Source organism: Cheilinus undulatus, linkage group 16 (genome assembly GCF_018320785.1).
Source record: "Cheilinus undulatus linkage group 16, ASM1832078v1, whole genome shotgun sequence".
Taxonomy (NCBI): Eukaryota; Metazoa; Chordata; class Actinopteri; order Labriformes; family Labridae; genus Cheilinus; species Cheilinus undulatus.
Window position 1 is genome coordinate 14508907 of NC_054880.1, and position 11342 is coordinate 14520248.

An 11342-nucleotide genomic window follows, 5' to 3' on the forward strand; every position below is an offset into this window, starting at 1 on the left:
GACCTTCAAAAGCATGAGAGGCCCTCAGTGAGATGATTCATTTTCATAGTTACTTTTCTTGCTTGTACCTGCTACCACAGCAAACATGTCAGACAAGGTGATAGTGAAACAGCTTTTATTTACATTCTCCATGGTCAGGGTTCATGATGAGTGATAGGTTGGAAGATTAAAAGTGAGCAGGCTGAGCTCATCCAATGAAAAATAACCCAGCCCAGAGAGATTAGAGGGGTGACCTCAACCATAGAGGTGTCCAAAAGTGACACAAACATGAAGTTCCTCAAAGAAGCTGCTGCATGTAAGGACAACAATGGGGAAAGTTAGTTTATACATTGATTTTTGGTCAGGTAGGTTTCTTCTAATTCAGTGGTCACCACTCACCAATTAAAGACCCACTTTGAGATTAACAAGGAAAACAAGATCTACCTGCACAAATACACAGAGAAAAATAAATACTCTTCAACTGATGTAACCTATTCTTACAAGGTAGTGGATAAAGTCTTCAGTCTGCCAAAGTGAGGAAAAAGTAAGGACTGAAACAGTCATATGAGTTTATTTTAATCCTATTCTGTTTAAATCTTCACTGTTCTATGTTACTACAAATTTAAGAATTGCTGCCCATGTGTTCAAGTCAAGCCTGTGGCTCCTTTCCCACATACCTCTTCCTCTCTCTCTGACTCTATCCACTGTCCTCCTCTCAAGAATAAAAGCCTAAAAAGCCCCCAAAATATATCTTTAACAAAAAGTAATGACTGCTTTTAAACATTTTTAAAAAGAATAACAAAAATTTTAACAACTTTTACAGCTTTCCTCCTCAGGGTATGCAAGAGGGGAGGAAAATAAAACAAAAATAAAAATCAACTCATGACAGTATTTGTGTCAAAAAAAGTCCTAAATATATGTCATTTTGATGAAATGAATCACTGAATATAAAGATTCATATGCCTTTTTTCTATGATAATATTAGTATTTAAGGAAAAGAAACATACTGTGTAATCAATCAGTAATGAAAGAAAACTGTACAAAAAAAATTGTTTGCTATTGCTGCTGAGAATCAAATTTAAGACTTTAAGACTCTTTAAGACATGTGCTAAGAAAAATTAATACTGTATTTTGTGCGGTAAACAGGCAAAAATGAAAGGTATGCGAGATTTCTCGGTAGACTGGACAGAGTTAAATTATCTGATTTAATTCACTGTTAATAAAATATCAACTGATAAAGGACAAAGAGATTCTTTGGTCTTAAACACCCAAATTTGATGATTTTGGGCGCATTCAATACATAAGATTTCAGTCCTCTCACTAGTAAAAATAAGACTTTTTATGGCCTTAAATTTAAGAAGTCCAATTTAAGACTTAAGACTTTTTAAGGATCTGCAGGAATCCTGTGTTTATTATAGTCTACATGTTAATTATAAGACTGTATTAAAAACACTGAAAGAAATGACAAAATAAGATTATAAACTTTGAACTGAAATAAGGAAAGATATTTAGAGGGAATAAGCTAAAAAGTGTAATTTTCTATCACCATGTAAAAGGTATTTTAGGGATTGTTTTAAGCAAAGCTCCAACCAGAGGATAATAACAACGGCAGACCTATGCATGGCAGCCCATAGCCACATGGCTCCTTAACTTGAACACCATGATAGGTGAGGACAACGATGCAAATATGAAACACAGTTTCAACTGTATGACTATCCTGAACACTCAGACTTTGACATAATGGCAAACCAGTAGATTGTTGTCTACTGATTGACTCCTCTTCTAATCCAAAGACCCATTTAATAGGGATGTTTGATATTGAATTTTTTGCCTATCCAATATGCCATAGCCAGTAGCCAATATCAGCCCGATAATATCAGCCTACTGATCAGTTGTTCTGATGCTTTATTTATCTTTATTTATTATAGGCTGAAGCTCAAACTTAGAAAAGTGTCACTTCAGGCTCTGGTAGTTTGGGTCTTCAATTATTCTTACATTATGATACAGATGATTGAATTGAGAGCATTGAGTAGCACAAAGGAAAGACACCACTATTTTAAAAAGGCTTGATAAGCACTACTCCATAGGTATGGTTGATCTTTACCATGGGGGTTCTCTGGCTGATTAAAAAGCAAATAGTTGCACGATTGACTGAATGAAAGGGGATCTGTCAGTGAAATGAGAGCATGAGTAAACGCTCTTGTGCTAATATCTCTGACATTTTATCCAAAATGGTGGTTTCGTGCATTATGGATCTTACCAGGCTGAAAAGTAGAGTCAAGGTTTAATCAAGGATCGCTGTTTAAAGCTCACAATTAATATTATAAAGGCCGATAGTTACAGCTTGCGTAGTCGACTGCACTGTCACAAAATTACAAACGAGACCAGGTTGAATCAATAATACAACACCTCTTATGTAGTCCTAGCTCCTCGTTTCGGTTTCTTACAATACACACCGACGTGCCAGTACTGTAACAAGAAGACTGGGTTTGAAAAGCATAAAATATGTTACCTGTATAATCCAGGATCACCCCAGTTTGAGGCACCTTGAGGCTAACAGCTGCTGGCACTCGCTTTCACTACACACCGTGCAGGGACACGGATTCATCCTGTGCGCTTAAACAGCAATTGTCACGACATAATTTAACGCAGATAAAAAGTACAATGACTTACAGTTACAGCAATATGGTAATGGTTCTTGGGTCTGGTCGTTGCGGTTTGTTGTTTGGCCGTTGTTGTCGTCTCCTGTACAGTTAATTAGGTCAGTATTCCTTTCGTTGGTACAGCTGATGTGACTGTGCGAGCGGTGGCAAGCCAATCAGCGTGATAAATACTACTTCCGGTCTGAGGATTCAAAGTAAAGCAAAAACTGACACAGCCGTTGGTATTTATTGTGGCCGTTTTGAGACATATGAGTAAAAACAACAGCTATCTATGATAAGGTAACTGTATAATGAATTAATTCTGGCTGTGTATGATTTTAATTGAGACGAATAATGATTATAGGCTTCCTCGTATCCAATCTTACATTGAATTTAAGCCGTTAAACATTAATCTGACTACTTCCGCCCTGCGCCGCCTGCCGAGAAAACGTCAAAAAGGTTCACCTTGACATAAAGAGCTAATTTTTTACATTTTGAGCATGTCTATGGCAAAAACTTGTGTTAGAAATAAAAGAACGTCTAAATTTCTCTGGCATAACCTTAACATTAAAGCGGCAGCGTTTCTCCAACGTTAAAGCACGGGCCAAAATGGCGCCTCCGCCTCCCAAGTATCTCAATTTTGATTGGTTTCTTGGAATGGTCAAGCGGTTGTCATTGGTTAGTTGTAGCGGAATGTTGACAGTTCTCTTCCGGGTTGTACTCGTGAGGGGATGTAGCGCGTGAAAGGGTTATCTACAAACCTGGAACGTTAATAACCGTCATTTTATATATTAACCGTTGTATTCTTGACAGCCGTTTTTTAAAATACCCAGCACGTCAACTGAAAAACATCGTTTGAATTTTTTGGTGTCGGCTTCGTCTCTTTTGTGCTACGACATGTTAGTCAGTTGGGTTTCGCTTACTTGTTTTCGTTATATTTTCGTCGGTATTCTGTTTAAATAGTCCCGTAATCCCGCAGGTCACAATGTCTGACAGTGCTGAAGTTAACGGTGCACCTGTCATGAGCAGCAGTCCTCCTGCAAAAGAGGAGCAGGGAGGAGGAGAAGGTGGAGGAGGCTCGGAGAGGGATGGAGGGGGTGGTCTGACTGACTCCCAGACAGAGGTGTTGGAGAGGTGTCTTCATACACTCAAGCATGCTAAAAATGACAGTCACACGTTGGCTGCCCTCCTGCTGGTAAGTGTCCAGAGTAACCCTATTTTAGTCACACAGTATTAGCATTGTTGTTGTGTTAGCTGTTTACCAAGAAACGAGGGAATCTACAAATTATACCAGTGGTTGCTTTTCATTATAATGCAATATGTATCTTTTATTTATTGTCAAAGTAAATAGAATATCTATGTACTATGAACCAGGTAGATAAAGAAATGAATAATGGATAGCTGAGAAATAAAGTTTCTCAGCTATTCTAGCCTTTACTTTTTCTTTGACATAGTGTAGTTTAGCTAAATACCCCCCAAAAAGTGGCAAAACGGCTGAAAGGTGGCACTATAGTGGCAAAAAAAAGGTTAAAAATTGCAAAAATAGCCAAAAAGTGGCAAATGAGGGTTTAAAATGTCAGGAAAGGGCAAAAACGGCAAGAATGGGTTAAAGGTGATGAAAAAAAGTTGCAAAATAGGCAGAAAATGTGTGGAAAGGATTTATAAAGTAGAACCACCAGTAAATATCAGAACACATTCATAGTTTGACACTATTTTCAGTTCACTGTTAGTCAGGATGCTAGCACCAGTGCTACTGATCCAACAGACATGCATTGTTACCGTCAGTAATTCACATCTGGGTAGGGCCCATTCTTTGGGTTTGTCAGGGGCCCAGCCAAATCTGTGGGCTGGTCACAGGTACATGAATTGAAACTATAGCACAAGCACCTTTTAAAAAAATATAAAGATCATTAAGAATTAAAAGGATTCACAGCTATTTTCAAGTTTTACAAAGGTATAAAAATGAACTGAGTTGTACAAAGGAAGCAAGGGTTGCTTGTTCAGGTCTCAGCGATGACAACTTTCCACTCACTGTCTTTAGATAACTCGCCTTTGCCCTGCAAACCAGCTTGACAAACCCACCCTGAGGCGCATCTTCGAAGCCGTGGGTCTCAACCTTCCAGCTCGACTTTTGGTGACAGCGATCAGAGGTAGTGAGAACTCCGGTTTACCCCCACACGAGCTCCTCTCTCTGGGAACAGCTCTGTTGGCTGCACTAAGCACGGACCCAGACATGGCCGCCCATCCACAACTCCTCGCCACCATCCCACTCCTGCTGGGTGTTTTAGCGAACGGACAAGTGAACCAGGAAAAACAGGAGGGTCAGGAGAGCGATCCTGCCAATGTGGAAAAATCAGCTACTGAAAATAGTGAGCAAAAGGGTGATGATGACAGTGAAGTTAAGAACAAATCAGCATCACAGGAAAGCGCCTCCCCCTCTAAGCTAGATGAGGCCATGGCCGCTGACTGCTACCAGATTCTTGCAGCTGTGTGTGCCTTACCCAGAGGTCAAGACCAGCTCCTGAGCAGGGGAGCTGTTCCAGCTCTGTGCCAAGCACTGCATCAAAACCAGACTTTCAGCCGTGAGAGGGGGCTTCCTTTGTTAGGTTGCCTCCTCTCTGGTAAAACCAAAGACAAAGCATGGAATAAACACCCTGCAGAACTCCTCTCCTTGCTGGTGCAGCTCTCCAAAGACTTCTCCAAAGCAAGAGACCAGAGCAGGCTGGACATGTGTGCTCAGCTGGTCCAATTTCTGCCCCCAGCAGGTGAGGCAGTAGAGAATGAGGAGTTGAAGGGAGTTGTGTTCCAGGTATGGGGGGTATTGAGACCCATGTTGCAGGCTAAGTTGACACCTAGACAGATTGGACCAATACTGGTCCTCAGTGCTTGTCTGCTGGATTTGTTTGGTTGGGAGCTTGTGGGACCGCCAAAGTTCTGCTGCTTATTGGTGAACCGGGCTTGTGTGGAGGTCAGGATGGGTTTGGAGGAGCCGCCAGGTAGCGACGTGAGCCCAGAGCTGCAGCACACACTCACAGGTAGTGTGCTCATTTTTACTCTGAACAGTTCTCTGTTTGTCTTTGTTTGTGTGCTTGTTCTGAGTAATAAATTAAAATCTAAACGTGTGCACCACCTGAGCTGTAAATCATTGATTATGGATATTGCTATTTTGGACATGAAAGTAGCATAAAGTTTGAGACAGTGGTTTAACTTTTTACAAATTTATGTTTATCTTCATCTTGTAATCAAGTAATATTATGCATAATAGAACAGCCTCCATTTATGTTGGGGTAAAACAATGATGAGAGAAAAACTGGCTGAAATTTTGATCCTCTGAAAAAATACTATGAGCTGTAGCTCAGTGTTCTGCTTTGTATTTGTGGTAGTAAATGTGGTAAATGCTCTGGCTGACATGTCTTTGTTTTTTTATCAACCACTTCTGGGTCATACAACAGTTCAAAAGCTATTATCCTGAAACCATGTTGTAAAGGTTTGATGTTGATCTACTCTAAACTCATCCTTTTGTTTCTTCCCAGGCTGTTACCGGATCATGGAGGCTGCTATCGAGCAGGCCTGCTGTATGGGAGTATCACAGACCTCTGCACCCAATCCTCCGAGCTCTTCCTCATCACTCAGTCTGCAGCAGAGCAGGCAGGTCCTTGGGGTGCTGGAGGAGACTTTCTCTGCGCTTATATACTATCTTCAGCAGGTGAGAGGATGAAATTAAGGTTCATTTCAATACAGAAAGCTAATTGATCCATTCTATACATAGAATCACTAAGTTCCTTCATCCTACTTTTATAAAAAAGGGACAAACCCTTAGATAACAACGTCTGAAAAGATACTGTTATTTACCTTGGCAGGGATATGAGAAATTCATTTTAAATCACAAAATCTAGGGCTAAAAGAAGTATTCCAGCTGAAAGAAACTGAGAACATCTCCAAAATTTAACTACCATTACAAACTTTTTGTTGGCCAAGTTTGAGGATTTGGTTCCTTAGTTTCATTTTCCAAAAGTAAGTTGGACGTTTTAAGATCTTGCTCTGCTACTGGGGGAAACCTGGGTATGTTGATGGTAATTTTCATTGTATTGTAATCTTTAATAGACCTATATTGTTTTAATCAAGAAAATAATCCTCAGTTCATGAATGAAAAAGATTGTTGCAGCCATACTTGCAAACTAGGCCATTTTCCTCATTAAAGGATGCTGTAAATATGACTAGATTTCCATCCTTCTTTTCAGTCCTAGCTATTTTTTACTTGACAAGAAAATAAGAAGTGAAGATGCAGTGCCAGGGGGAAACTTTAGGTATCAAGTGTTGAGGGAGACTAGCGAGTTTTTAAGAGCACAGCAAGAGTAAAATTTGAACCTGAAACTTGAAATACCATACATTTTGAATATGTAGGAATACTTCCCCATTATACTAATAAAAATAAAAGGTAAAATCAAATCATGTAATTAGTCTCCATCAAGATTTCAAACTTCGATAAGGATGGTGCACTGTGAATTATTATTTAACCTATTACAACTCTCCTTACTGCTTCTTTCTTGTCTATTATTGGTCCCGTAGGTGGATCGAAGTCGCTATGGTGACCCTTTTGTTTTCGCCACCTTTCGCTCTCTGTGCTCATGGCTGGCTGAGGAGACATCCTGTCTGAAGGAGGAAGTGACCGGACTTTTGCCCTTTCTGATTGGCTACTCCCGCAGCCATCTGCAGGGTGAGAGCACAGAGCAAGGCCTCTCTGATTGGATGGCTGAGCTATCTGTCAGAGAGGAGACAGAGGCGTGGACAGGAAAAGAAGCTCTGAGGTGAAATGATCAAACACATCATTGCAAAACAATAAAAAATCATTATAGATTCAGCAGTGCTTTAATTTCATGCACTGAATCTTTCTCCCTCTCTTTAGGTATCTTCTTCCTGCTCTGTGCCACCTGTCAGCAGAAGAAGGTCCCAGGAAGGTGCTGCTCACCCTCGACACCCCAGCATTGCTGGTGGACTTTCTGTGTCAGTGCTGGACTTTTCTCAAAGGGAAAAGTGGTGGCGTGTCTAACAGGGATCCCAGCATGGAAACTGCCTGCTCTGCCATCCTTAACTTTACTGTTACAGAACCAGAGAGAGTCAGGTAGCTGCTTGACAAAAACAAAGGCTCAGCTCAAAGCTGCAAATTGTTTTTAAGTGAATACTATCTGTTTGAACATATTTTAAAATCCTCATTAATGCTAATAATTCATGGCAACATAATGTCTCTCTTCTTGTCATCTAGGAAGGATCCATGTTTCAAAAAGCTTGAGTCTCTCCTGGGTGAAGCACTACCTGTTTTGGTTCATAAACCTCGCCTGCTGGTTCTAACAGCTAATTACTGCACATTGGGGCTAATGATTGGAAGACTCAAATCAGCTCTATCAGGTGAAATGCTTTTCTGTATCATGCTAAATTACACACTTGATTTTCATGATTTTTACATATACATATTGCAAGTTGTGATGATGTGAATTCCTTGTATGTTATATTTATTTTTCCATCACTTATGACAGTGTCCTGTTTAAGTGTTTGTAAACTAGCCTATTACAAAAGACGACATTTTACTGTTATGGTAAGAAAACAACTGTTCTGTTCAGATAGCCCAGCCAGCAATCATGGGCAGCATTCATATTCAAAGTGCAATTAAAAAGACACAACTGAACTCAATTAAGATGAATAGTTAATGTAATTGACAAACCTCTTGTTGTATCACCTGCTGAGCAAAAAGGGGGCCGTATCCCTGCAACCTGAGATGAAACAGCCATCACTGATACCATTATCTTCTCTCAAGCTATTCCCTCTCTAGATGTTAGCCCAGGGGAAGGCAGACTAACTGAGCTGTTTGATGGGCAGGATCTCTGCTTCACACAACGTACTTTTACAACCCTCCTTGTAATGTTGATTGAGCTTTTCCCAGCATTAATAAGTCAATCTGATGGCCGTTAATGAAGTGAAATTGCTGGCTACGGTGCCCAGTAAATCCTGGTCTCTTTTAAATGTAATATCTCAGTGTATTGGTTTTCAGAAGCCTTAAATTTATCCAGCAGCATAAGAAATATGGTTTGTCCTCTTACTTTTAGCCTTTTTTTTTGACGGAAAGGAAATATAAATAAACATGTATTTTGCTGGATCCCAGTAATTCAACATGATAGATAGATAGATAGATAGATAGATAGATAGATAGATAGATAGATAGATAGAAACTTTATTAATCCTTTTCCAGGAAATTGCTTTTGCTCACAGCAGCAAAAACATTTGGACAGCCCATCATCAAAAAGACACATAAACACACATAATTGACATATATTCATAAATAAAACTAGCCTATACACATGCGCACAAATGTAAAAACACACATACATCCATACATATGTTCCTACACAAGCACATACACACCACATAATAAAATCTTACAGTGCAAAAAGCGCGGTGTGCAAACAGAGCTTTCTGTAATGAAGTGATAAAAAATGGTTAAGAGATGGAGCTAAACTATTTGAGAAATGACAAGCCTAAAAATTCCTTAAAAACCATGTATACAAAAAATTATAGTAGCATATAAAAAGAAAGCTATTGCACATTAAAAAGTCTTATGACTGCTGGCAGAAAGGACTTCTGGTAGCATTCAGTCCTGCCCCTTGGGGGGATCAGCCTGTGACTGAATGTGCTCTGTCGAAACACCCCAAGAGTGTGAAGTGGGTGTGACATATTGTTTATTATTGAGTTCAGTTTATTGAGCATTCGCACCTCAGCCACATGCTCAATTTTGTCCTGCTGGGCTCCGATGATGGAGTCTGCTTTTTTTTTTAACCAATTTGTTGACTCTGTTCTTATCTGCTGAGTGAGAGGCCTCCCCCCAGCAGACCACCCCAAAGAAAAGAGTACTGGCCACAACAGTCTTATAAAAGGTGGATAACAGAGGTTTTGGGATGTTAAAAGAGCGTAGCCTCCTCAGGAAGTACAACCTGCTCTGACCCTTCTTGCACAGAGTGTTCATGTGGCTGGACCAGTCCAGCTGCACTCCCAGGTATTTGTAGTTGGAGACCAGCTCCACTGCTGTGCCACTGATGGTAACTGGGTGAGGCTCAGCCTTCCTCCTCCTGAAGTCCACGACCATTTCCTTTGTTTTTGAAATGTTGAGCTGTAGATGGTTTTCACTGCACCAGATGATGACGCTTGTTAACAAGAGATGGAAGACTATTCTATATTTTTGATGTTTTCATGACCCCTAGAGGCCAAAGTTAATAGCAGTCAAGAGCATGTTCCACTGCAGGATATATTTGAAAAATGAATTTGTCTATTTCTTGTTTTGAAAGCATTTCATTTCTGCTTATTTTTTATCTTTATACAAGATTTTGCTGGGAAAACTATGAATTTCTTTTAATGAGAAAAACAGCCACTATGATTATACATTTAAAATGTTTAGAAACTTTTTTTTTTCTCACAGCATTGGCAACTATTTTCACTAATTACAAGCAATTTAGGCTTTATAATATCTTGAAATAAGATGATTATCTAAACCTGTTAACTGAAGGTGGCTCATATTAAGTGTTGATTACAAATAAGACAACTGTACTTAGAGATGCATACCATTCAGAGTGAAATATAAGAACTTGTCTGTTATTGGCAGTTTTGGTTTAGGAATATTAGGCTGCACTAACGGTGCATTTTTTTGTTCCAGGTTCAGTTGAAGCCAGTCAGAGACGCTTCTTCTCCTCAGCTCTCCGGTTCCTCCGGAGTGCTCTGGACTCCGGCTCCAGCCCCGGCCCAGTGAAGTTGAGCTCCGGCTGGGAGGAGAGCTGGGACGAGGTGGAGGAGCTGTGGAGGCTGAGTCTACAGGCTCTGGGTGGCTGTGTCCGTGCTCAGCCTTGGATCACCACACTGGTCAGAGAGGAAGGTTGGCTCAAACACACACTCTCCATGTTGAGTCAGTGTAGCGCTCTGCCTGACCAGCACACACAGGGGGCGCTAGAGGAGGCTCTGTGTGCAATGGCAGACCAGTGCCCAGTGTGTAAACAGGAGATCAGAGACACAATGAGAAATGATAGAGGAGCTTTGAGCAGCATGGAGAACCTGAAGAAGGCTGTGGGATGGAAGTGAAACCAAGAACTGGGCTTTTCTAGGAGGAAAAGTTGTAATAAAGGAGGGCTGTTACCACCATAGTTATGTGTTTGTGTACTTTACAGACATGTCTGATTTATCACCTGCTGCTCCACATCTTCTCTTAAGGAATGACAAGAGCCCACACATACATCTCTCTTTGCAAATGACATTGCTTCAAAAAGAAAACACATTTATTTTTACAGTTGAATCCAGTGTAAAGGCTTCACAGATGTAGAAGTGTCCTATGTCTTGTAGATGTCTTATGGATAACTGCTTCAATAAAGAGCTATTTTGTTAGAAAAACAACCACACTCTTTTGCGCTTATGTTTCTTCCTCTTCTTGTAGGTTTGACCAGTTATAACTTTAGCCATCATCTGATTTAACTTTTGTTCTGAAGCAAACATGCAGTCATGCAATTATGAACTCCATTTGTGATAACTCATCATTTTCTTTCTCAAGTTCCCTGCATATTTTTCTTATTATTATAGGATAAAAAAGGACATTTTCCAAGTATAATGAATAAATCTGTCATCAGGATTAAAAGCTTGTTATGGGATCATTCTTTTGTGATCTAGAACAGTGGTTCCCAACCTTATTCC

General features: G+C 40.1%; 2 protein-coding genes across 4 annotated transcripts in view; one reads left to right on the forward strand and one right to left on the reverse strand.

Moving 5' to 3' along the window:
• The window catches only part of kiaa0319l (KIAA0319-like ortholog), a 43531-nt gene extending 40744 nt beyond the window's left edge, over positions 1-2787 (reverse strand). For all 3 annotated transcript variants that reach the window (XM_041809662.1, XM_041809664.1, XM_041809661.1), the window contains exon 1: positions 2653-2787. The gene's annotated coding sequence lies outside the window, so the exon portion shown is untranslated. The remainder of the gene's footprint in view (positions 1-2652) is intronic.
• Positions 2788-3317: 530 nt separating this feature from the next.
• ncdn (neurochondrin) lies at positions 3318-11231 on the forward strand. The gene is made up of 7 exons (XM_041809782.1): positions 3318-3816; positions 4663-5656; positions 6155-6327; positions 7191-7429; positions 7528-7743; positions 7885-8027; positions 10321-11231. Exons 1-7 carry the CDS (start codon positions 3607-3609, stop codon positions 10737-10739), a joined length of 2394 nt encoding a protein of 797 aa, XP_041665716.1. The 5' UTR covers positions 3318-3606; the 3' UTR covers positions 10740-11231.
• Positions 11232-11342: the final 111 nt, after the last annotated feature.